The sequence below is a fragment of the Coenobita brevimanus genome, chromosome 101 (assembly GCF_032717465.1).
Source record: "Coenobita brevimanus isolate Jiangsu-jjx chromosome 101, ASM3271746v2, whole genome shotgun sequence".
NCBI classification, from domain to species: Eukaryota; Metazoa; Arthropoda; class Malacostraca; order Decapoda; family Coenobitidae; genus Coenobita; species Coenobita brevimanus.
Genome location: NC_137054.1, coordinates 834,450 through 861,990, shown reverse-complemented (window position 1 = coordinate 861,990; position 27,541 = coordinate 834,450). Strand labels below are relative to the sequence as shown.

Genomic DNA, 27,541 nt, shown 5'->3' with positions numbered 1-27,541 from the left:
TAAGTGTTTAACTAAACCTGGCCAAACCGAGCTTATCCGTACCTAATAATTTCAACCTAACCTAACCTCCAGTTGGGAAATTGGGAAACGATATCCACCTTTGAGCACGCTGACAGGGTTGCCAGATTGGGTTACAAGTAGCAGACTGGGCTACTTTTGGAAACCCTGCGCTTCTAAATTTTGAATTTTGCTACTTGCGACTTTTGGGGCTACTTTAAAAATAAGTTGGGGTAACTTGGGCTACTAATGAGATGAAAGTCAAAGATTGATTTGTTATTATGTATCATTTAAAATATAATAGAAATGTCTTTTGAAGACATTCAAAGGAAATGATTTATAATGTATTATATCCTCCCTCTTTAAATTTCCTGCACCCTTGTATTAATCCCTGATTGGCTATTTAATTCGAACTGAACGTGTGAGATTACCACCCCAGTCAGTCGTGTCTTCTGCATCCACGATTCGTGGATGCAGAAGATCTTCAGCTGTGAAGACGTGGTCGTGGAGCCTTAATGATTTAAATATGTAATTATAATGAGATGTGCAAGCAAGTACTTTGCTTTAGTTCCAAAAATAGTTTTGTTAAACAGTGAGAAAGAGTTACGTTTTGTTATGAAGAAAACACCTTAGTTATGAGAATGTAGAGGAAATGAAATAATTTAAGGAAAGAGAAGAAAATTTAGTCAATGCAGTAATTAAGGAGTTCTGTGTTAAATTTAGGCTTACATCACTTCGAACAACCTCACAGGAGCACTGGAGCAGCATTCAACTAGCAAGTTGTGCAAAGTTAAATTATTTTTGTAGATATATATATATATATATATACACACTGCATGGACAGATATGTATATATATTGCACATGATTATGTTGGGCTACTTTATACCCAAATTCACTACTTTTGAGGCCTGTTTCTGCTACTTTTCGTCACAAGAATCTGGCACTCCCGCATGTTGAGTTTCTTCCACTGTGCTGGAAATGACTGTAGGGGAAAGTGACGATAATAATGGGAAGGAAATTTTTCAGCAAGAAAAAGTAATTTGCCAAACTGAAAGTTGTCAGAAAATTACAGAAACAAGCTGGAGGATTATGAACTGAATTGGTAAGGTCTTTCTACTGCTTCAAGTGTACAATGAAAGACACAAGTATCTTCCCAAAGTCTGACGAATGTAGCGTGGAAAAATCGAACCATTTGAAACAAGCACTAGTAGAAACAGGATCTTCATTGTATTTCACCTGATGTAAATTTTCTTCAGACTGAACTGGGAAGATAGTTGTGTCTTTCATTGTACATTTACCGGTAAATAAATCAATCTAACAGTACTTGTGTTTTGTTTCCGCCAGATTAATAGTGATTTCAGACTGTTCAGGCACTTCTTCACATCACATAGTCTGGATAATCAGGCTATCTCTGCATTTCCTTTCGTATAGAGTATCGATTTTCGTATCACTGAGACATATTTTCGTACTGTGGAATTTGTCCTATATTAATCAATTTCGTACTATTGAAAATTCGTACTTCGGGTTTTCGTATTTCGAGGATTCACTGTATTCGAAAATGAATTTTGACCCTATTCTGAGCAATTTGGCTCATTTTCGGACAAAATTTGGCCAGGAAAGTGATGGAAGATCTAAATTGTTACAACTTGATGCTGCAGAACAGAAAGAAGAAAACCACTCACACCAAGATAGAGCAGTTGTTTATGAAGAAGACAGAAAACTTAAGGGAGTTATCTTCATCACCAGTAGCACAGAAGTCAGAGGAAGAGGAAGGTCAGGAAAGCGAGAAGGGACAACAAATTTAGGGTGGGGAGCAGTGGGAGGTGGGGTAGCAGGATGAGGAAGGACAGCAGCAGACGACGAGTGATGCATGGATGAAGTGAGCCCGTGTGTTGTTACTATTTGTGACCTACTTACTGTAATGAAAATGTTGCTTTTACTGTAGTGTTTTTATGACCTACTAATGCAGTAATAATGTTAAGGAACTTTCACAATGCCGTGAATAAAGCAGAATTGAAGGAAAATCCACATAAAAAACGAAAATAGTATGTACAGTACTTGGGGAAATGTAAACAACACTTCGGCCCAACTAGGGCTTACAGTACATGTTGTTTATTTCTACCCAAATATACTGTTTTTGTTTTTTACGTGGATTTCCCTTCAAATTAATACTGTTGCTTTTAAGTTTAGAGTACCATAACTCCCCAAACGGGTAGAGTTTCCCAGAGTCCAGGAATGTAACCCCCAATATTACCACTGCTTCTTATGGGAAAATTATGTTTAAAAGGCGCATCTTTAACTAACGCAACCTCTCCAGGAACCTAACCCTGGCGTTATTTGAGAGGTTACTGAACACACCAGTAGTACTTAATATTTGGTAATACTCCAAACATGAAACAATGAGGGTAAAATGTAAAACAATGTTTAAGCCTTTACTCCCAAACAAAAATATCAAAGGAGCACAGCAATGCTGACATCATCCTACAATCAGGTGACTAGGTTTGTGAAAACAGGCAGACAGGTATTAAAATATTTATGCCTGAAAAATTTCTAGATCAGTCAAGGCTTATGAAGTACGGGAAAAAAAAGTTAACGACACTTGCTATAACACCTATGCAGGTGCTGAAGTTCAGGTTACTAGAGAATAAATCAGACTCATTATACATGACATTTTCCAAGTCACTGGTTTCAGTATTTTGCACAAAAATGTTCTCTCTCCAATTAACCCTTAGAGATTCAAATGACTATTTTGATAATTTCAAATCCAACCTCAGAGATTCCGATGATGCTTTTACTTGTCATTTTAAGAAACTTTTTTAAAATATTCATCATAATTCACGTTTATGAGTCATAACAAAAAGACTCGACCCTGATGTAAAGGAATGATTCCCCTATCCCTGGCGAGTACTGCATAGCTAGTCACTTTATTCTTGGCAAGTATTTTTCTACAGCAAGGTATAAAATTTTTGGTCTTTGCCTAACTTCAACTCGTCACTTTGACTCTTTATATTCTTTGTTTTCTTTTTTTTGAACATACTATGATAAAGTACAACCATTCTGCTTCAAAATAACACCACAACCAGCATTCTATCATAAAAAGTGTATTTACACTAACCAATCAAAGAAAAAGATTGCAAAGCGAATATGCGGCCGAGGCTAAAATAAAACTGTGCATCTCTTTCCTTTCACTTTACCACGCAATATAATGCAAAAATTACTATAATCTATATATAATTGTAAAAGTAATTTATTGTAGTTTTGCATGGTTTAAACCCGATTTACATATCTTTATTAGTTTTTTTTTTTTACCGAATATTTTTCTATGGCAAGGTATAAAATTTTTGGTTTTCGCTTAACTTCAACTCATTTTGACACTTTATTTTCTTTGTTCTCTTTTTTTTAACATACTACGATAGAGTAAAACTATTCAGTTTTAAAGCGACACCAAAACCAACATTCTGTCTTGAAAAGTATTTACACAGTAGGATCAAAGAAAAATAGCGTGCCAAGATGATGTGGGTCAGCTTAAGAGTGGCTGACTCTAGTACAGACACAAAGTGCCCAGTCCCAAAACCTGATAGGGTTAATACAGCACAACAACTATTCATCACGCACCTGCACAGTCTTATTGTGATTGCAATGATGCTTCAATGGCCCTGAACTCATGAAATGGTTATGAAACATGGAAAACACAAGGCTGAGTAAGTAGAAAATTGACACTAGGACTTCAAAGGGGTGGCAAGATGAAGGACACATGCACAGAGGCCTCAGAAAGGGGTTCTGCAAATGTAAACATGGGATGGCCATTTGAGTTCAAACGTATGGCAGTCAGCCTGCACAGGTGGCAGAGCATCCACACGGGATCATTGTGCATGGTCATCACAAAAATCGCATAGGAAATTTTTGTAATTGTAGCGCAGCTCTCTGGTTCCTGCCCTTTCCTCTCTTCCTTCCTTCTTTCCTTCCATCCTCTGTTGTCTTTCTTTCCTTCATTCTTTCCTCTTCCTTCTGTCTGGGGATGACTCTACACTGAGTGACAGGCCAAGTGATTTCCTGTAAACCATGAAACCATTTACTGTGCTGGCTGGTAACCATATAACCAAATTATGGTGCCTAGAGGTTTAGTGGGTAATTAAGGCACTCAAGTCAGACTAAGCCAGTGCAGGTTTATATCCATGGGGTGGTTGGGGTTTACTGCTCACACAATGCCACTCAGGGATGAGTGAGGCTGGCCACTCTCATCTTAAATGTCAGGATCAACTTGCCTAGCCCCGGACTCCTATGCTCCTTATGAAGCAACACAGGATTATATGATGGATGGATGTTAACCCAAAACTAAACATAAATTTTCATTGATCATCACAGCAATCGAATGCATAACAATGAGTGTACCTTCTAAAAAAAAAAAAAAAAAAAAAAAAAAAAAAAAAAAAAAGGGCCTTCAGCTGCCTCTTAGACGATTCAAGAGTAATCAACTGTCTATGGGTAATGGTAATCAATTATGTAATATATGGGCCACACTGGAAAGCTAATGATCTAAGAAAGATGACTGATGAACAGCTCCAAGGAACCAGGGCATGCTGATGGAACTTTCATCAATTCAGCAAAACACTTTGTAGACCAAACACAAGAAGCCTGAAAACCACAATAGTTTAAATTCTATTTTAGACTTCTAAAGACAGCCAGTGTTAATCAATTAAAAATGAGGCAGCATGGGATGCTGAGGGGAGAACAAAGATATGTTTTGCTGCACTATTTAGGGCAGAATAAAACCTTCTTTAACAGATAATTTGGAAAACCAATCCATAATTCACTAAAATACCACAGTCAACATTACAAGACCACTGTGTCTCAGTATATAGGTTTTTGCTGTGCAAAATACAGCTTCTGACATCTTAGTTCAACTAACTTTATTTTAGTTCTGAGTCAAAATACACTCACAAGTTTTAAACAGAATTCACAGGAAAATGTTGTGACTCATCATTATCAAAAGTCAGGATACTCTTGGTGTACATCATCCCTCGTGTTTCCTAAAATAACAATGATCTCAATTTTGCCATACTTCAAGCTTAAATCTCTTATCAGCCATCAACATTGTAATATCGGATGTTAGGGATCCCATTTTATTCTTTGCATCACTAATATCTGTCATCTTCACATAAAGTTGAGTGTCATCAGCATAAAATTTATGAGTCACAGCATGTGTATGATCAGGTACTAGTGTAAATAGTGAACAGAATTGGGCTTATGGCTGATACCTGAGGAGCTCCAAACAAATGCTCTCAACTCTCCAACTCGAATTCTTCCCGCTCCTTCTGGCATCTTGCCAAAAATCTTTCTAACAACTTTACCTCATCATCCTTCCCTCCTCTTTTCTACTCTGATGGTTCTGTAGCTATTTCTTCTACTGATAAAGCAGATCTCTTCGCACAGACTTTCTCCTCCAATTCTACCTTAGACGATTCCGGTGCTGTTCCTCCATCACTTCCCCCCTCTGACTTCCTCATGGCTGACATTAAAATTTCTTCAGTTGATGTATTTTCTGCCATCACTGGCCTCAGTACTAACAAGGCATATGGGCCTGACGGGGTCCCTCCTGTTGTTCTCAAGAACTGTGCTTCTGTGCTTACACCCTGCCTAGGCAAACTCTTTCGTCTTTGTCTGTCAACTTGTACCTTTCCTTCTTGCTGGAAGTTTGCTCTCATTCAGCCAGTCCCAAAGAAGGGTGACCACTCCCAACCCTCCAACTATCATCCAATTGCTTTAACGTCCTGTATTTCAAAAGTTTTCGAGTTAATTCTTAATAGAAAAATTTTAAGGCATCTTTCCTATCACAACCTTCTTTCTGATCGTCAGTATGGGTTCCATCAGGGACGCTCCACTGGCGATCTTCTCACCTACCTTTCAGACGCCTGGTCATCCTCCTTTCGGGACTTTGGCGAAAGCTTTGCCATTGCACTTGACATCTCAAAGGCTTTCGATCGAGTCTGGCATAAATCTTTAATTTCCAAACTGCCCTCCTACGGTTTCTATCCTTCTATCTGTGCCTTCATCTCTAGCTTCCTTTCTGGTCGTTCTATAGCCGCTGTTGTAGACGGCCATCATTCTTCTCCTAGATCTATCAACAGTGGTGTTCCTCAGGGCTCTGTCCTATCACCAACTCTCTTCTTTTTATTCATCAATGATCTTCTAAGCTGTACATCTAACCCTATCCACTCATACGCTGATGACTCCACCCTTCACCTTTCCATTCGGTTCCCGCAACGCCCATCTCAACAGTTACTTCAACAAACAAGGGATGAGGCTATGGCACACCTAATGTCTGACTTGGCTCGTATCTCTGACTGGGGTAAAAATAATATGGTTGTCTTTAATGCATCTAAGACACAGTTCTTACACCTATCAACCCGACAAAATCTTCCACAGGTATACCCACTAATGTTTAATAATATTCAGCTTAATCCTGCATCATCCTTGAACATGCTTGGGGTTTCATTTACTCGGGACTTATCTTGGAAAGATTATATTACATCTCTTGTAAAATCTGCTTCCAAGAGATTGGGTGTGCTAAGCCGACTCCGCTCTTTCTTTACCCCTGCGCAATTGTTGACTCTATGCAGGGGTTTTATCCGCCCCTGTGTGGAGTACAACTTTCATGTGTGGGGAGGCTCCCCACATACAGCTCTTCTCAATAGGGTGGAGTCAAAGGCTTTTCGTCTCATTAACTCTCCTCCTCTTACTGACTCCCTTCAACCTCTGTTTCTTTGCCGCACTGTTGCATCTTTATCTCTTTTCTATCGCTACTTTAATGGTCACTGCTCCTCTGAACTGTCTGCTTGCATTCCTCCACCTCTACGACGGGCGCGTAGCACCCGTCTGGCAGCAAACTCTCATCTTTTTTCTGTCCAACTCTCTAATGCAAGAGTTAACTGTTACTCCCAGTCTTTCATTTATGCAACAGGTCAGCTCTGGAACTGTCTCCCTCTGTCTGTATTTCCTGCTGCCTATGATCTCCAGTCTTTCAAACGCAGTGTGTCCAGGCATCTCAAAATGATCGGATCTTGAATTTGGCTCTATATTGTATTTTGTTTTCTCGTGGAGGGAACTGTTACTGCGGGCTCATGGCCTTTGGTTCCTTCTTCCTCGCATTAAAAAAAAAAAAACAAAAAAATAAATAAAAAAAGTCTGAGAGGGTGTGATCCACTACTACTCTCTGAGATCTGTCTGGTAAGTATCCTGAAGGCAGTACCACATCAATGGAGTGGAAGGTGGGTGCCACCATCTGCCATTACCACCCCTATCACTTCCCCATTTTCTCATTTCTATACCAATATAACGTTTCTTTGAGCAGTGCTACTAGGATATTTGTGAAACAAGCTTGGAATTAAAGAAAAAACAATTAATATGTATCTGATAAGGTAAAAAACAAAAATGAATGTATGAAAAAAAAATATAAAAAACTCACCTGCAGGAAGGAGAGTCTGCACATTAGATTCCTCAATAGTGATCTCTGAGGTGTAGCAGAAGTTGACAAGCAGATCAACAGCATGCTCATCAATATCCCTTATAGGCACCTCGGTCTGCCGAGCCTCCAGTAGCTCAGAAGTAAACATGGCATGGAAATACGGACTGCATGCTGACAGAATCACTCTGGAAATCACACAGAAAATTATCCACTTACAGAGCAATTTCTAGCTCTGGTAAACTACCATATTTTCCATATGATAGACACTACAGTGCTAAGATGCACCCTATAATATGCTAGATATTTGGGGCAAAAAATATTTGAGGATTTAATAGCTTATCATTCTAGCAAGTCCAGGGCAGTGACTATACAGTCATTTTTCTTTCTGTCACTGCAAATTACCGTATCACATATTGGACCTACAGTATTATCAAATATCTGTAGTTATCATTAATTAGATGTATCTAGTTCAGAGTGGCAGGTGGGGGCGCTCACCATCCACTCACTCATTGTAGTGCTGCTCTTAAGTGAGTGCCCTTTCCTCTCTTCCTTTCTTCTTTCCTTCCTTCCTCTTCTGTCTTTCTATCCTTCTTTCTTTCCTCTTCCTTCTGTCTATGGGTGACTACACTGAGTGACTTGCCAAATAGTTTCCTGTACACCAGGAAACCATTTACTATGCTGGGTGGTTTAGTGGGTAACTAAGGTGTTCCAACTGGACTGAGCCTATGCGGGTTTATATCCAAGGGATGGTTGGGGTTTACTGCTCATGTAATGCCATTCAAGGATGTGTGAAGCTAGTCACTCTCATCTTACAAGTCAGGACCAACCTGCCTAGCCCCAGACTCCAGAGCTCCTCACGGGGCAACACAGGATTAGATGATGTATTTATGTATGTATGTATGTATGTATGTATGAATGTATGTATGTACCTAGTTCTACACAATTCTATACCAATTCACATCAGCAACAACACGTAGTTGCCACTACAAGGCGTGTAAACATGCTGGCGATGGTGCATTTACATCCAGTTCCCATCAGCTGATGGTTTTATGTTCAGTAGTTCGAATGAACCTTTACAACCCACACCCCCAAAAGAATTTACTCAATTCAGCCAACAGAGTCATTGTCGTAATACTGTAATATTGCTCTAGCTGTGGGAATTTTGCTTGCTTATATCACAGTCCATATTTTCGCATTCTCGTTTTCTTTAATTCCTTCTTCTACTTCCTCCATTCTTGAATCACTTTTTCTGTGGGCTGTGATCCACAGTGCCTCTCAGCTGCCTTGCTGCTGTGTTGTTTAGCATATTCTATTACCTGTAACTTGAAATGAACAGTGTATGCTGATGTCATTCTGTTGATTCATGGAGGGGTGTCGTCTGCTAAGTAGCTGTGCTGATAAGACTGATGTCATCTGCTAGATGAATGTAGTGAGTGCTTTGTATCTCGTGACTGAGATTCATGAATGCTTGTATCTTGTGACTGGGGTTCATGAGTGTTTTTAGCTCATGACTGGGATTCATGAATGCTTGTATCTCATGACTGGGATCTGTGAGTGCTTGTATCTCATAACCAGGATTTGTGAGAGTTGGCAAACTCCTTTCTACAACTTCATTTTCAAGTGGTAAGATGCAGGGTGATTTTTATGTGCATTTTTCTGGGGGGGAAAAAAAAGTATCTTACCATACAGGAAATACGGTACATCACAGTTTAAAAAAAACTCTGCCACTGCAGTTCTGCAGTTAAATTTTTATGGTATTGTTATAGACACTTCTTCACATAGTTACAAACTCCGTCAGTATTATCTCTCTGTTCAGGTGACTTTACATTGAGTGGCGAGCCAAACTATTTCCAGCAGCCCAAGAACCCATGTACTGCACTGAGTGGTAACTACTGTATATAACCAAATGACACCTGGTTGTCTTGTGAGTTATGCCACTCCAGCCAGACAGTGGGATTTCCATCTGAAGGGTGAAGGGGGTTTATAGGTTGCACAATGCCACTCAGCGGCTAATTAGGCTGGTCACCCTTGCCTTAAATGTTAGGACTCCATAGCCTAGCCCTGGAACCCTACATTCCTGTTTATATGGGGATAGAAGTAATTGGATGTTGACTGATGGATAAATACTTAAATCTGAAACAAGGTATTGTGATCTTAGTCTATAATTTCTCTCTCTCTCTCACAAACACACACACACACACACACACACACACACACACACACACACACACACATGCAGAGCTTGTAAAACATCCATCACTGGGAGATGAAATTTACTGAATACAAACAGTGACCCCTTGTATTGCTTTTTTTTACCTATAGTATATACAGGCAGTCCCCAACTTACGAAAATAATAGGTCCTTAAAGGTCTTTTGTAAGTCTTTTTTTTTTTTTTCATAAGTCCATCTCTCATTCCTATACTCTCACTCTCTCTCCTCTCCAACCCAACCCTAATCCTATAATTACTAAGGACGCAAAGTTCGTTCTCTCTCTATCCCATTGTCTTTCTACACCAAGTCTATTTCTGTGCTGTGCTGTCCTCTCTCTCTCTCTCTCTCTCTCTCTCTCTCTCTCTCCCTCTCTCTCCAACCCAACCCTAATCCCATAATTACTGGCCACAAAATTCTTCCCTCTACCCCATTGCCTTTCTACTCCATACCTACTTCTGCATTCTCTCTCTCTCTCTCCAACCCAACCTGAATCCCATAATTAGTGAGGTCACAAAATTCTTTACCTCTACCCCATTGCCATTCTACTCCATACCTGCTTCTGTGCTATCATCTCTCTCTCTCTCACTCTCTAACCCATCCCTAATCCAATAATTATTGAGGTCAAAAAATTCTTTCCCTCTACCCCATACCTACTTCTGTGTTATCCTCTCTCTCTCTCTCTCTCTCTCCACCCATCCAGATTAAAGCCCATTATTGTCTCTACTATTCCACTTCTCCCCTACCCTTCCCTGAACTGCAGTTATCACCTCACCTCTTTGTCAGTGTCTTCACCTGACCCCATCCTTCCTTGCTGTGACTAACTGCCATACACACACACACACACACACACACACACACACACACACACACACACGAACAGCCGGAGAGAGCGGTCGTCCCAGGCATCGCTCCTAACCTTGAGTAGTTTCAGGAATTTTGTCTGTCCTGTCTCCTAGGGTCTTTCTTTAACTTTAAAATAATGAAAGTTCGTAGACTACCAGAAATGTAAAGATTTGTTGGCAATAGTATACATGAATGTTTGTGGCTTATTCGGTAACAGCTGTTTAGGTACTTTACATTAAACATGGCCGAGAATGTAAACAATGAGGGAATGGAATTTCAAGGTTTTGATGCTAATACTAATGTCATGGACCTGGTGAAAACATTAATTATGAGGATTAGTGAACTCGAAAAAAAAGTAGAGAATCTAGCGATAAAGGATGTATCAGGAAATACGGAAACCACCATACAGAGTCTAATCCAGTCCAACGAAACAGCCAATGAAGAGATTAGGAATTTGAAGAGGGAAAATGTTGAACTGAGGAGGAAACTTGAAGAAAGTACTAATAAAACGGAGAAGGTGAGTAATGTATTAGAAGAACATAAGGCAAAGTGGGCACACGTAGAAGAAGACCAGAAAGAAGTGGTCAGCTTAAGAGAGATCATCCAGGAAGAAAGGGAAATGAACAAGAAAAAATGGAAGAAAATGTAGTGAAAATACTGAAGAAAAAAGAGAAAATAGTGAGAGAAACTGTAGAAAGGAACAGATGTGTGGTAGTATTTGGAAACAGGGAAGAGGAAGAAAAGGTTAGGTTCGCAAGACTCGAGAGAGACATGAACATGGTGAGAGGAATATTAGGCAAGATTGACCCCGAAGGAGACAAGTGGGTAAAAGAAATTGAGGAAGTAAGGAGGATAGGGCCTTATAAGAAAGGGGAAACAAGACCAATGAGAGTCAAGTTTACATCAGAAAGTGTAATAAATGAGATACTTAAAGTGACCTGGAAATTAAGCAAAGAGGCGGGGATGGAAAATATTATAATAAGAAAAGATCTGAATGAAGAAGAAGATCTGAATGAAGAAGAAAGAGAAGTTTTAAAATCATTAAAGGAAGAAGTAAAGGAAAAAAATGATAAGAGGACAGAGGAAGAACGTAATACTTTTTTTTGGAGAGTATTGGATATGAAAGTAAGGAAATGGTATTTAAGGAAATAGAAGTGAAGGAAACTAGGGGGGATGGTTGTGAAAGATCAGAAGTTGAGGAAGTTGTACGGACAGAGAGTAGGAGAGAAGAGGGTACTAACAATGTCAAAAATAATTTGAAGGTGATATATACTAATGTTGATGGTTTCATATCGACAAGGATCGAAATTAATGATGTCTTGAGAGAACATGAACCTGATGTCATGTGCTTTGTAGAGACCAAATTAAGAGAAGATATTGATGTTCATTTGGGAGATGGTAAATACAAACTGTGGAGAAAAGACAGAAAAGAAAAAAAGGGAGGAGGAGTGATGATAGCAGTGAAGAACAACATAAATGTAGATACTGTGGAAATGGGAGAAGGCAGGGCTGAAGTGATATATATGAAATTAGAAACTGGAGAGAATGTTAAGAGAGATATGGCGGTAGTGTATGTTCCCCCAAAGACGAGAGCATGGAAGGATGATGAATACCATGAGATGTTGTCAGATATGGCTAGCTACTTGCAAAAAATAGTTGAGAAAAGCAATAATATAATTTTGGTGGGTGACTTTAATTGTAAAGAGGTGAACTGGGAGGAATGGTACTTGGGAGGCGGCGAGGATTCGTGGGGCACTATGTTATTAAATATAATAATGAATAATGTGATGACGCAATGGGTCAAAGAAGAGACACGGTTTCGAGGTGAGGACACACCAGCAAGGTTAGATTTACTGTTCACCAAAGAACCCGATGTAATAGAATCATTGGAATATCTCTGTCCTTTGGGAAAAAGTGATCACGTGGTCATTGAGTTCCAGATGTTAATAGGAAACGTCGAGCCAAGAGACGAGCTTCATAGACAGGGAAGATACAACTTTGGCAAAGCAAATTTTACAGGCTTGAGAAACTTTTTTGAAAATGGGGATTGGAGAAAATTCAGAGAAACAAGGGAGATACAGAGGAAGTGGGATATCTTTCTAGACCTCTATAATTTGGGAGTGGAAAAATTTGTACCAAGAGTAAGAGGGAAAGAAAACAGGAAAAAGGAGTGGTTTAATAGAAGGTGTATGATAGCCAAAAAAGAGAGAGATAAGGCGTGGAACAATTGGAGAAAGAGAGGTAATGACAGAACAAAGGAAGAATATAAAAGAACAAGAAACGAATACACAAGAATACGTAGGGAAGAAGAAAGGAATTTTGAAAAAGGTATAATTGACAAATGCAAGGATGAACCCAAACTGTTTTATAGATTTGTCAATGGCAAACTGAAACAAAAGGAAGGAATCACCAAGCTGAAAGTAGATGGAGAGGTCTTTAAGGATGCGGCAATGCAAGCTGAAATAATGAACAAACGTTTCCAGTCAGTTTTCACTAAAGAAAAGGAGCTTGTGGAAGGGGAGGGAGTGATTAGAAATGTTCCAGTGATGAAAGATATAAAAGTGGAGGTGCAGGAAGTGTATAAATTACTGGAAACTCAAGATGTAAGGAAAGCCCCAGGACCTGATGGAAGTTCTAATTGGGTACTGAAGGAATGCACAGAACAACTGGCAGATAAAATTCACAGCTTAATTGTATGCTCACTGTAAGAGGGGAAAGTGCCAAAAGAATGGAAGAGGGCAAATGTGGTACCAATTTACAAGGGAGGAAACAGGGAAGAACCCCTAAATTATAGACCAGTGTCTCTAACCAGCATGGTTGCAAAATTGTGTGAGAGAATCCTGAAAGACAGATGGATAAAATATCTGGAAGAGATGAATATTTTGGCTGAATGTCAGTTTGGATTCAGAAGTGGAAGGTCATGTGTTTCAAACTTGTTGAGCTTTTACTCAAGAGCGATTGATGTGGTACAGGAGAGAGATGGTTGGGTGGATTGTGTGTACTTAGACTTAGAGAAGGCCTTTGACAAGGTACCTCATAAGAGACTAATGTGGAAACTAGAATATATAGGAGGACTAAAGGGGAAACTTCTGGAATGGATGAGAGACTTTTTGAGAGACAGACAAATGAGGACAGTAATAAAGGAAAAGATGTCTGGATGGAGGGAAGTAACAAGTGGAGTCCCTCAAGGCTCAGTGTTGGCGCCAGTAATGTTCCTGATTTACGTAAATGATATGGTAGATGGAGTGAACAGTTATGCGAGTCTGTTTGCTGATGATGTAAAGATCTTGAGGAAGATAGAGGTTGAGGAGGATTGTAAAATACTGCAGGAGGATTTGGATAGGATACACAATTGGAGCCGGACGTGGGAAATGAAATTTAATGTAAAGAAATGTAAAATATTAGAAATGGGTAAAAGTACCAGGAGACCATCACTGAATTATTTTTGGGTAATGAATTAATCACAAAAAGGAGAGAAGAGAAAGATTTGGGAGTGCTGGTCCAAGATAGTTTGTCACCAGAAAAGCACATTAACAAGATAGTTGGAGAGACTTATAAGCTCTTGACTAACATAAGAGTAGCATTTCATTATATGGATGAGGAAATGATGAAAAAATTGATAGTGGCCATGATCCGCCCCAGGTTAGAATATGCAGCAGTAGTGTGGTCCCCACACAAAAAGAAAGATATAAACAAGATTGAGAGAATACAAAGAACAGCAACCAAGATGGTCCCCAGTCTGACAGACCTGTCATACAGAGAGAGGCTGGAAAAACTGGATTTGCCTTCGTTAGAGGAAAGGAGAAAGAGGGGAGACATGATTGCGGTGTTCAGGGCCATGGTGGGAGCAGATAAAATTGACAAAGAAGATCTGTTTGTATGGGATAAGAGAGCAACAAGAGGACATGGAATGAAATTGAAAAAGTCAAGCTGCTTGAAGGATATCAAGAAATATAGCTTTCCTTACAGAAGTATAGACTTATGGAATAGCCTGGACAAAGAGATCGTCCAGTCTAAAAACTTAAACGAGTTTAAAGTTAAATTCGACTTATTGAGAAACAGCGACGGAAACCCACGAGCATAGTACATTCCGTGTATATCACAATTAGGTATATTCTTAAATATTTGGAATGACTTAGACTAAGAGGTGGTGCATGAGAAAAACATTCATGTGTGTAAAGGTAGACTTGATAAATGTGGATATGGAGACAGGACAACACGAGCATTGCTCAATTCCTGTATACTACAAATAGGTAAATACAAATAGGTAAATACACACACACACACACACACACACACGCACACATACACACTCAGTTTTTCACATATCTATGGATTTTTCGTAAGTCGATCCTTCCTAAGTAGGGGTCTGACTGTACTGTATTCATGTGAAAATGTGTTTGGAGTGGCCTGCATAAGGAGCTCAATATCCATTTCAATAATCACAGAATATCTAGAAAAACTGCACAGGATATCTGGACGGCCACTGGCCAAATTCGTGGTTGCTGGAATATGTACCCACCTTCCACAGGCATCACATACGATGGAAACTTCCTCAATTTTCCTAAACCATCCTCTTTGCTATCAGCAGTAACAACCAAGACATCTACATACAGTAACTCCTACCTTTATGAAAAATATTCCCACATTCAGTTACATACCTGACTGACCAAAGAGCTTCAAATACATTTCAAAATCTAACTTTTGGTAAAATGGAGATTACTTGAAGTTTATATGGTTAAACTCACTTAATCAGGACTTGTTTTTTCATGAAGCTTAGCTAATATGGAATGGCTAACCACTCCAAACTACAGTATATCTGCTTAAACTAGCAGAGGTCAGAGGCAGACTGACACATCCATATGTTTACACTTATAAATATCCCTGGTAGGCGAGGGTGTTCACCATCCACTCACTTGATGTAGTGCTGCTCTGGTCATCTGCCCTTTCCTCTCTTCCTTCCTTCCTATTCTGTCTTTCCTTCCTTCATTCTTTCCTCTTCCTTCTGCCTATGGGTGACTTTACATTCCCTCTTATGTCTTTCTTTCCTCCACTTTTTCCTCATCCGTCTGCCTATGGGTGACTCTACACTAAGTGACAAGCCAAATGGTTTCCTGTACACTAAGACACAGTTTACTATGCTGGGTGGTAACCATGTAACCAGATTAAGGCACCTGGTGGTTTAGTGGGTAATTAAGGCGCTCCAATCGGACTGAGCCTGCGCAGGTTTATATCCAAGGAGTGGTTGGGGTTTACTGCTCATGTAATGCCACCCAAGGATGAGTGAGGCTGATCACTCTCACTTAAATATCAGGACCAGCTTGCCTAGCCTCAGGCTCCTACACTCCTCATGGGGCAACATAGGGTTGGATGATGGATTTCAGAAACCAGCACCACAACACTGTATACTGCACTGTACTATACTGAATATTGCAATACATACACTTCACTGATGCTCACAAGTTGAGACATGTGTAAGTATGTACTCTAGCCACAAGCAGGGCCTTTCCTACAAATGCCCAGAGAGTCTAAACTGACACAGCGTACATTTTTTATTTTTTTGTACGGTTTTCCTAAAATGCACAAGAAACACCACAAAAAGTCTTCATTCATATTAAAATTACAATACACAAGGTGAAAGCATTATCAATACAGCAATTATGTACACTTCACAAATCTGGTGATAAAGCATGCCTCTATGGCTGGCCATAGCCATGTCAAATAAGTCATATGTACACAACTGCTCTGATGATAATTTTTCCACTCTCCATAATGTAACAGTAATATATACAGTTTTATGATGTTTTGTAGTGTTCTCTGTCCATTGCAGTAAAGCCATGGTCAGAGGGAAAATAAAAGTCATGGACAGTATCGTATATTGGACTATTAAAGCCTTGGTTAACAAGGCCCATAGTTACCTAGCTCACAAGTATATGTGTCCCTTCCTCTGGAACCTGATTTATCCAGAAAACTGGTTTCCATAATATGGACCAGCTTTCTCCCCAAATCATTCAGATAGACTAATTTTACTGTACTGAGAACTAACCTGGACTGATGTTTTGCTGTGACAGGCTAAGGAAGTGGAACTGACCTGTGAGCAAAGATCTTCCGTCCACCAACTATTAGAACCACGTCACAGAGTTCCCGCCTCTTCTGGAGCATATTAATATTAGCCAGGGCCAACTTTGGGTGCTTGTCTGAAGAGTAGCGCAGTCCCGTGGGGGAGGGAGGGCCACCGAGTGAGGTTTCTGCTCCACCACAGCCCCCAACTCCACCCACCACCCCATCTTCACCTGCTCCACCAGACACCATTCCCCGGCCCCCTACACCTGCCTGCCCTCGGAGGTTCATCATGTTCTCAGTCAGACCTTCCATACTGGGCAAAGGGAGGGAAGGATGCATTAACTGGGGTTCTGTGCAGGCCTTAGTGAAGCTGCATCACAGTACAGGTGTACCTTTTGATTAAATTTGATGTGGTATACTCTGAGTGTGGTAGTTTGAATGCTGGAGGATTACTGAGTAAGATATTACATAGTAAAGGTAATTCATTTGGCAAATCTTATGGCATGTTGGGAAAAATGAGCTACTGGAATAAGGAATGTCAGACCGGTATTGATGGAGATCTGTAGAGAGAAACTTCATTCTTTTAAGCTCAGTATTATACAGTATGCTGGTATACAGCAGAGAAAATTCCTAAGTGTTACACTCATCCATAAATTTGAAACCTGTAAATTTAATATCAGCAAGCACGCACCTGCCAAAGAATCACTACTCTGAAAAAACTATGTGCAGGATGAGGGGAAGCTATGGGTGGAAGACAGGAAAGAGACAGAGGATACAGAGAAGTCAGAGATGTTGACATGGTACCAACACTGTCATGTACAGTACAGAAGCGTTGGAGTGCAATAAGGACAGATGAAGATGGAGGTGGGCTATTATGATTTAAGTTTATAGACTTTCATGTGAATTTTTGGATACATTAAACCTGTGTAACAGTTTAATTCTTGTGTAAAAGGCCAATAAAACAAGAATAAAAAAAAAAAAACTACTTCCCTTCTTTGGGACAAGACAACACATAGTAAGAGGTGTGAGTTGATTATCAATGGTAAACTAAATCATTACTGTACCTTTCCTTCTATATTCTAGACTAGGCAGGAAGCACTGCATGTTGTAAAAGATGGAATTATCCTTACATTATGTACTGATGTCAGTGTTATTAACCACTTCAGCCTGAGGGCATACTATTATGCTTGTGACTACTAGTCAATAAATTCAGCTTGAGACAGCCTTAGTGAAGGAATTAATAATGGCTAGATATTTCTTACTCATCAGGACAGAAAAGTCTATCCTTGGATCAATACAACTGTCGGGATATAGCAAGACCAATATTAATATTAATATTAATATTAATATGCACTTAATAGCAAGATCAAAATTAATATGCACTTTGACTGAATGGGTTAACAAAAACATAAGTTAAGAGCTACCTGTGGCCCCAAATACTGTATTGGAAGTGTAGAGACATGGATAAGAAGTGGTAAAGAAGATTGGTCCCACGTGTCAGGGGAATTGATGAACCAAGGTTACATATCCATTTTTATTCTACCATCAAGGAAGGGCACAATTTTATATGCAGGATAACTATCTATCTACATACCTAGGCTGCTTCACTCCACAAATGGAGGTAGCCAAGAGAGGATGACACACTCCCAATTTGCTCATCCACACACACATATTTACTCGTATCTTAGCCTCTAGTGGAGGAGGGACTGATTCTCACCACACACCACACCACACAAGGGTCAACTGCGCAGTGTAATCAGCGACACCCACAGCAGGGTCCGACAGCAGAGCTGGTTTACCCCTGCCACATCGTAATGGACCCTTACCGCACCTGACCATACCAGGTGATCAGACTAAATGCGGGAGAATATACCCTCAGGGCCGTGTCACTATATTTTAATTTGCAATTTCTCTTCAGTCATACCTATCATGTGTAACCACTCTTCCATGCTCTACAGACATCCCTCTCACATCTAACGCTCTCTTCACACTATCCATCAATCCTATTTGTGGTCTTCCCCTCAGCCATATACTTCTCACATCCAATCCAGTTATCTTTTTCACCAAATCTCTCCATATGCCCAAACCATCGCAACACTATCTGCTCAACTTGATCAGCCATCTCCCGCATAACTCCAGTTCTCCTTCGTACTTCATCATTTCTCATTCGAGCCATACACATCACTCCACAGATACTCCTCAGACACTTAAGCTCCATTAAATTCAAATTCTTCCTCTCTGCTACACCCATATTCCATGTTTCAGCCCCATAAAATGCAGTTGGTACCACTACAGCCTCATACAACTCTCTCTTTACATCCATTCTAAGTGAATGACATCTAAGCACTTTTTTCATTCCTCTCAGCACCTTTCCTACTTCATTAATTCTACACTTCACCTCTACATTTATTCCTCCACCCACAGCAACATGTGACCCTAAATACTTAAAACACTCTACGTCCTCTAGCAACTCGCCATTCAAAACTACATTCATCCTCCTACCATCTACCAACCTCATACGCTTCATCACTTTACTCTTATTCTCATTTGCTCTCAATTTCTTCCTTTCATACTCCCTTCCAAACTCCTCTGCCAACTGTCTCAATCTCTCCACTGAATCAGCCACCAGCGCAGTATCATCTGCAAAGAGTAGCTCATTCAGATTCTACACTCTACCATCAGCATTCAGCAGACTCAAACCTCCACTTAACACTCTTGCATTACCTCCCTTATAACACCATCCATATAAATATTAAACAACCAAGGCGACATCACACATCCCTGTCACAGCCCCACTCTCACGAGGAACCAATTACTCACAGTATTTCCCACTCTTACACGCACTCTACTATTTATATTTAAACTTTTCACTCTTTTTAACAACCTACCACCTAGTCCATACAATCTCAAAACAGTCCACAAAGCCTCCCTATCAATTTTATCATACACTTTCTCTCAATCCATGAATCCCCCAAAGACATCCTTACCTTTTGTCAAATACTTTTCACACATCTGTCTCACTGCAAATACTTGATCCACACATCCCCTCCCTCTCCTAAAAGCACACTGCTCATCACCTATTACTCCCCCTGTACCCTCTCTAACTCCCTTAATCAACATTCTACCATACACTTTACCTACAACACTCAACAGACTTATACCCCTAAAACTAGTACATTCATACTTATCACCCTTACCTTTATACAATGGAATCACACATGCACTTGCCCAGTCAATCAGTACCATGCCGCTCACAAAACACATATTCTGCGATGCTACTAACCACTCAACAATAGTCACTCCACCACCTATGAAACATTCCATGGCACACCCATCCATACCTGCAACTTTCCCTGCTTTCATCTCCTTTACTGCCTCCTGCACTTCCTCCACCATGATCAAAGAATCATTCAGCTCTCCAAACACATTTATTCCTTGCACCCTTCTATCTGCCATAATTTCAGGCTCCTTTTCCTCCTCTACATTTAACACTCTTTCACAATACTCTGCCCATCTCTTCCTTACTGCATCCATCTCAAATAACATACTTCCATCCTCTGCTTTTGCCCACTCTTCCTTCCCAGACTCTCCCTTTCACACCCTCTTCACTTTCTGCCAATACATTTTCTTATTCTGTTCTCAGTCAACCAACTACCCCACCTCTCATCTGGTGCCACTTTAGCATCAAGCACAGCCCTTCTTGTCCTATTCCTCTTTTCCTTATACCTCTCATATGACACCTCTTCCTTCCTCTGTAGCCACACTTCATATGTGCGTCTTCTCAGCTACAGCCATACTTACTTCCTCGCACCACCATTTACTTCCATTTCTTGCACCACCACCCACTTGTCTCATACCACAAACCTCTTCCACATACCCCACCACAGCACTTGTAAACAACTGCCATTCCTCCTCCACACTGCCATTTTCCTGATCTTTAACTGCGTTCCACTCATCTTTCAACTTCTAATACTCTACCATTTTCTCTCTATTATCCAACTTGCTCACTTTAAAAACCTCCCTGCCACACCTAACTCTCCTAGCTCCCACCCACCTCATACCTACTAACAACCTGTAGGGGTCAGACATACTTCCACCCTCCCCTCTCAAAACTCTCATGTCCAACAATTTCCTCTTGCCTTCCTGGCCACAACCACACAGTGCATCAATGCTCTATCAACAACCTTCCACCCTTCTGTCTCACCCGTGTATACTTATAAATATCTCTCTTCTAAAACAAGGTATTTCCAATCACCATCTCTTGCTCAACACACACTCCTATCATTCTTTTCCCACTATCATTTCTTCCAGGCAAACCATGCATATCAACAACACCTTCAACTGCTACATTTCCCATTCTAATATTCAGATCTCCCATCATCACCACAGTTGCATTTACTCCAAAACTCTGCAGACACTCATCAACATCATTCCAGAAAAACTTCCTCTCTTCTTCATCCCTTTCACTACCAGACCAATATGCACTTACAAATACCCACAACTCATGTCCAAATTTTGCTTTCACCCGCAGCAGTCTCAATAACATCTCCTTCCATTCAAGTACACACTGCTGCACTTCCGGGCTCACTAACAAGGCTAGTCCAGTCTGCTGTCACTCTTCCTCTATCAACACTGACATCCTTTCATCACACTTTCAAGATTCACCTTTCCCTTTCATCTTTGTTTCACTCAAAGCTAACCCATCCAACATTCTTCTCACAAACATTCTCCCAATCTCCTCCCTTTTAGCCTAAATCGTACTACATCCATGCACATTCATAGACCCAATCTTCAGGGTACAGGAATAGCTCAATCCCCCTTCCCTTTCAATGCCTTGTCTCACTGTAGGAAATGTAAATACTGTACAGAAGAGGGAGTCCCTAGTCCCCTCACCCCATCCCTTTCAGTCAACTTTTATGACATGCAGGGAATGTGGTGGCAGAATTCTTCCTGACACAACTTTTTTTTTTTTTTTTTTTAATGTGAGGAAGAAGGAATCAATGGCAATGAGCCCGCAATATTGTTCCCTCCAAGAGAAAAACAAAATACAAGAGAGAGCCAAATTCAAGATCCATTCATTTCGAGATGCCTGGACACACTGCGTTTGAAAGACTGGAGATCATAGGAAGCAGGAAATACAGACAGAGGGAGACAGTTCCAGAGTTGACCTGTTACATAAATGAAGGACTGGGAGTAACGGTTGACTCTTGCATTAGAGAGTTGGACAGAAAAGGGGTGAGAGTTTGCTGCTAGACGGGTGCTATGCGCCCGTCGTAGAAGTGGAGGAATGCATGCAGACAGTTCAGAGGAACAGTGACCATTGAAGTAGCGATAGGAAAGAGATAAAGATGCAACACTGCGGCGAAGAGACAGAGGTTGAAGGGAGTCAGTAAGAGGGGGAGAGTTAATGATACGAAAAGCCTTTGACTCCATCCTATTGAGAAGAGCTGTATGTGGGGAGCCTCCCCATACATGAGAGTTGTACTCCACACAGGGGCGGATAAAACCCCTGTATAGAGTCAACAATTGTGCAGGGGTAAAGAAGGAATGGAGTCAGCTTAGCACACCCAATCGCTTGGAAGCAGATTTTACAAGAGATGTAATATGATCTTTCCAAGACAAGTCCCGAGCAAATGAAACCCCAAGCATGTTCAACGATGATGCAGGATTAAGTTGAGTATTATTAAACATAAGTGGGTATACCCGTGGAAGATTTTGTTGGGCTGATAGGTGCAAAAACTGAGTCTTTGATGCATTAAAAACAACCACATTATTGAACATAAGTGGGTATACCCGTGGAAGATTTTATTGGGCTGATAGGTGCAAAAACTGAGTCTTTGATGCATTAAAAACAACCAGATTATTTTTACCCCAGTCAGAGATACGAGCCAAGTCAGACATTAGGTGTGCCATAGCCTCATCCCTTGCCTGTTGAAGTAACTGCTGAGATGGACGTTGTGGGAATCGAACGGAAAGGTGAAGGGTGGAGTCATCAGCGTATGAGTGGATAGAGTTAGATGTACAGCTTAGAAGGTCATTGATGAATAAAAGGAAGAGAGTTGGTGATAGGACAGAGCCCTGAGGAACACCACTGTTAATAGATCTAGGAGAAGAACGATAGCCGTCTACAACAGCAGCTATAGAACAACCAGAAAGGAAGCTAGAGATGAAGGCACAGATAGAAGGATAGAAACCGTAAGAGGGCAGTTTGGAAATTAAAGATTTATGCCAGACTCGATCGAAAGCCTTTGAGATGTCAAGTGCAATGGCAAAGCTTTCGCCAAAGTCCCGAAAGGAGGATGACCAGGAGTCTGAAAGGTAGGTGAGAAGATCGCCTGTGGAGCGTCCCTGACGGAACCCATTCTGACGATCAGAAAGAAGGTTGAGATAGGAAAGATCTATCTATCTATCTATAGCCCGACGCCCTAGTCCCGCAAAGGGTGGCCGCAGCAAAACGCCTCCGAGTCACTCTGTCACCCACCATTTGACTCCCCTCCCCCCAACTCACCCCCCCCCTCCCTCATATACCTCTCAACTCCATCCCTCCACCTCATCCTCTGTCTACCTCTCCCTCTCTCCACCTCACCTACATACACCCTCTTAGTCAGTCTTTCATTCTCCATTCTCTCCACATGTCCAAACCACCTCAGTGTACTTCTCCTAATCTTTTCAACCACATCCACATCTACCCCACAACGTTCCTTCACTTCTTCATTCGTTAACCTGTCCCTCCACGCCACTCCACATGCTCCTCTCAAGTAACTCATTTCCACTGCTCTCACTCTTGACTTGTTCCCCTCTTGCAAGGTCCACGCCTTGCTTCCATACGTCAGGGTAGGGATCACAATACCATCATGCAGTGACTTCTTAACTTCCATACTCACCTCCCTATTTCTCATCACTGCTTTCAGGAAAGATGCTTTAAAATTTTTCTATTAAGAACTGACTCGAAAACTTTTGAGATACAGGATGTTAAAGCAACTGGACGATAGTTAGAGGGTTGGGAATGGTCACCCTTCTTTGGGACTGGCTGAATGAGAGCAAACTTCCAGCAAGAAGGAAAGGTACAAGTTGACAGACAAAGACGAAAGAGTTTGCCTAGGCAGGGAGTAAGCACATAAGCACAGTTTTTGAGAACAGGAGGGACTCCATCAGGCCCATATGCCTTATTAGTACTGAGGCCAGCAATGGCAGAAAATACATCAACTGAAGAAATTTTAATGTTAGCCATGAGGAAGTCAGAGGGGGGAAGTGAGGGAGGAACAGCACCGGAATCGTCTAAGGTGGAGTTGGAGGAGAAAGTCTGAGCGAAGAGATCTGCTTTATCAGTAGAAGAAATAGCTACAGAGCCATCAGAGTAGAAAACAGGAGGGAAGGATGATGAGGTAAAGTTATTACAAAGGTTTTTGGCAAGATGCCAGAAGGAGCGGGAAGAGTTTGAGTTTGAGAGTTGAGAGCATTTTGTACGGATGAAATTATTTTTAGCAGAGCGAAGAACAGACTTAGCACGATTCCGGGCAGAAATGTATAAAAGATGTGATTCAGTGGTGGGTTGGCTCCGGTACCTTTTATAGACCCTCTCCTTGTTGCGGACAGCATTAGAACAAGCGTGATTAAACCAAGGCTTTCATGCATTAGTTAAAGGATATGAGAAAGGAATGTATGCTTCCATGCCCGAGAGAATAACCTCCGTAATGCGTAAGGCACACACAGATGGCTCCCGGCCATGGAAGCAATAATCATTCTAGGGAAAATCAAAGAAGTACTGCCTGAGGGCCTCCCAATCCGCAGCTCCAAAGTGCCAGAGACGACGTTTTTTTGGAGGGTCCGCAGGCCGTACCGGAGCGATAGGACAGGTTAAGGTTATAAGGTTGTGATCGGAGGAGCCCAACGGAGAGAAAAGATTAACAGTGTAACCAGAAGGATTAGTTGTAAGAAAGAGATCAAGTATGTTGGAGCTCTCTCCAAGGCGGTCAGGGATACAGGTAGGGTGCTGTACAAGCTGCTCTAGGTCATTAAGGATTGAAAAGGTGTAGGCTTGTTCACCAGATGGATCAGTGAAAGGAGAGGAGAGCCAAAGGTGGTGGTGAACATTGAAATCTCCAAGAATGGAGATTTCAGAGAAAGGAGAAATGGATAGAATGTGTTCCATCGTAGAAGTAAGATAGTCAAAGAATTTTTGATAGTCAGTAGAATTAGGAGATAAGTAAACAGCACAGATATATTTAGTCGGAGAATGACAGGAAAGCCGAAGCCAGAGTGTAGAGAATTCAGAAGAACTGAGTTCAGGAACACGAGAGCAAGATAAGTTGTTGCGTATATATACACAACAGCCACCTTTGGCTTTAAAATGAGTATAGAGAAAGTAGGAGGATACAGAAAAGGGTTTGCCGTCAGCTGCCTCAGACAGCTGAGTCTCAGTTAGGAAAAGAAGGTGAGGTTTAGAGGAGGAGAGGTGGCGCTCAACAGAGCGAAAGTTAGAGGAAAGGCCACGAATGTTGCAGAAATGAAGAAGAAGAGAGTCAGACAGTGGTTCCAGGCACCTTGAGTCGTCACTGGGAGAGGGGCTGAAGGTGGGAGCATTTATGGCCCCACCCCCCCTCCCGGGGACTTCGAGGCTATGTTGATCGATGCCGTTTTTTTGAAAATTTTGAAAAGGAAGTGTGGTGTGTACTGTGCATGTAGTTTGGTGTTGATAGTTGGAGAAACTTGTATTGCAGAGCATGCTGGTCTACTCTGTTACTGAGACACTGACCACAGAGTGGTAGTACCACCCACAGTGGAGCCAGAATGTTGGATAACTAGGCAGGATAATTAGCAACTCTAAATCTCTATACCTTATTGCATCTTATTTCTATGAGAGCAACTTTCATATTTAGCACTATTATACTTCTTGGTTACCTGATGAGAATGAATGTATCAAGGTTTCTCTGATCATAAGATTGTGGTATGCAATGAAAAATTGGGAGGAGTGTGGTGGAGAATGGGAAGGTGGAGTACTGCACTCAGAATGAAAGTCTACACACAGAACAACAACAGATTAATATGAGCTACAGAGAGTGCAAGAATTACGGTCAATGGACTGTCAGAAAATGGATTTTAAAACTTTCAAAATGATACATGTAGGTGTGGTAATACAAAGAGCTGTGACCAGGAAAAGAACAACTTGGCAGGATGTAAAATTCAAAAACTTAAAGAATGCTACATACTGGTGGGGTGATATAATGGGATCTGATTTGTAAGGATGTGAAAGGTGAAGGAGCAGTGGATGAGAAGAGAAAGAACTGGCTAAGATGGAAGAAAGAATGGGGTTCAAATGGAAGGAAAAGGGAATATGATGACAGTATGAACGGCCATACCACGCTGAGTACACCACTTCCCGTCCGATCAGCGAAGTTAAGCAACGTTGGGTCTGGTTATTACTTGGATGGGTGACCGCCTGAGAACACCAGATGCTGTTGGCATAACGTCCTCCCTACGTGTCAAGTGGGGTTGGTGGAGGATTAGTGCCCCTCCCTGTAAAACAATTAACTCTAAGCCCTTGGCCACCCCGTTCGGGATACATGGCGTCTGGCAATGAATGAATGAATGAATGAACTAAACATGGGAAGAAACTGGCCAAGAAGTAAAGAAAATGATAGAAGTAATGGTTGATCAGTGTAGAAAAACGAACGTAAACTGCATGGGAAATAAGTACAGTACTGTAAAGTGACAATCAAAAGCCGATTAATATCTGTTACAGTATTGGGAAGAAAAAGTTATCCATTAATCAGAAATGTATCAAAATTGGATGGAAAACAGTGAAAATGAAATAAATGTTTGTTTTACCTCATGACCCTAGACTAATGTCTTTTAGCATTTATTTCCCCACCCTTTTAGGTGTGAATTAAGGCTGGGATGATGATTATTTTTCAAAAATATGGCCATATCCACTGTCTTTACAGGTAAAATGCTTGAACTAAAATATATGGAATTTACACCATAATATTATAACATCATTGTGGTCAGAATGCAATTCATTAAAACAATACCTGAGCAGCAATCTGCTGTCAAGGTGTCGCGTCGATCACAAACGTCTGCATGCATGTGCACACACATGCATGCAGGCACAAGTGCACACACACACACAAGCAGTGTTTCATCACTGGCATGACTATGGGTGCATCCCCACTGACAGCTAAAAGGACGGGGGCAAATGAGAGCGAGTTGAGGAGGAAGATTTTAAACAACTGTAACTCATATGCATGGCCATACAGCCTGCAGCTGAAGTGGGCAGCAACATGTACTTATGCGAGTTCGTGTAGGAAGAGCTGATGGTTAACTTTATTCACTTGAACCTGCACAGGCAGGATGCATATTGAGCAGCTTAATACTGATGTTTCACTAACACCATCTATGTAGGCGGCATCCCATCTGAGGCAGTCACAGAGCACTGATATCAATGCAGTGAAAGAAGGCTGAAGGGGGAAAAGAAATTAAGGGTTTCTGGTTGTCTATTTTGGTATACATAGAAAGAAGAGAGAGTAGACCCTCAATATAATGGACCCTGGTATAGCAGATATCTGATTTAACAGACACTACAAAGGCAACCAAACTTCCATCAGCAATAACGAACAATATCCATCAAGTGGGGCACAACAGGTCGCGATACGTGTTTCCTACCCTTTGTACTCCAATCTGGTCTGACATATTACCCTCTTCCCAACATGACTGCTGAGTTGTTATAACAAACTATAGAATTACTGTACTGTACTAATCATGAAGAAATCCTATAGCAAGGATGTGAAATAAGGTGTAAATGGGCAAAATTATTGGCCAAGCTAGTGAAAAACAGGTATAGCTTTCATTTTTAGTACTAGAATATGTTATTGTAATAATTTTCAAACAGCTGACTGAAATCTCATCTCAATGGAGGGGGCCACTGGATATAACTGGCTATCAGCTTTATAGGATCAGGCTT

The 27,541-nt window shown here is 41.0% G+C and overlaps 1 protein-coding gene and 1 pseudogene across 1 annotated transcript in view; one reads left to right on the top strand and one right to left on the bottom strand.

Moving 5' to 3' along the window:
• The window catches only part of LOC145414870 (kelch-like protein diablo), a 164,939-nt gene that overhangs the window by 102,961 nt on the left and 34,437 nt on the right, over nt 1-27,541 (bottom strand). Inside the window, exons 2-3 of the mRNA XM_080284290.1 lie at nt 16,610-16,894; nt 7,465-7,649 (exon numbers count right to left, since the gene is read on the bottom strand). Of these exons, the coding sequence (XP_080140416.1) occupies nt 7,465-7,649; nt 16,610-16,893 (469 nt within the window). The 5' untranslated portion in view covers nt 16,894. The remainder of the gene's footprint in view (nt 1-7,464; nt 7,650-16,609; nt 16,895-27,541) is intronic.
• LOC145415186 (5S ribosomal RNA) lies at nt 25,927-26,045 on the top strand (annotated as a pseudogene).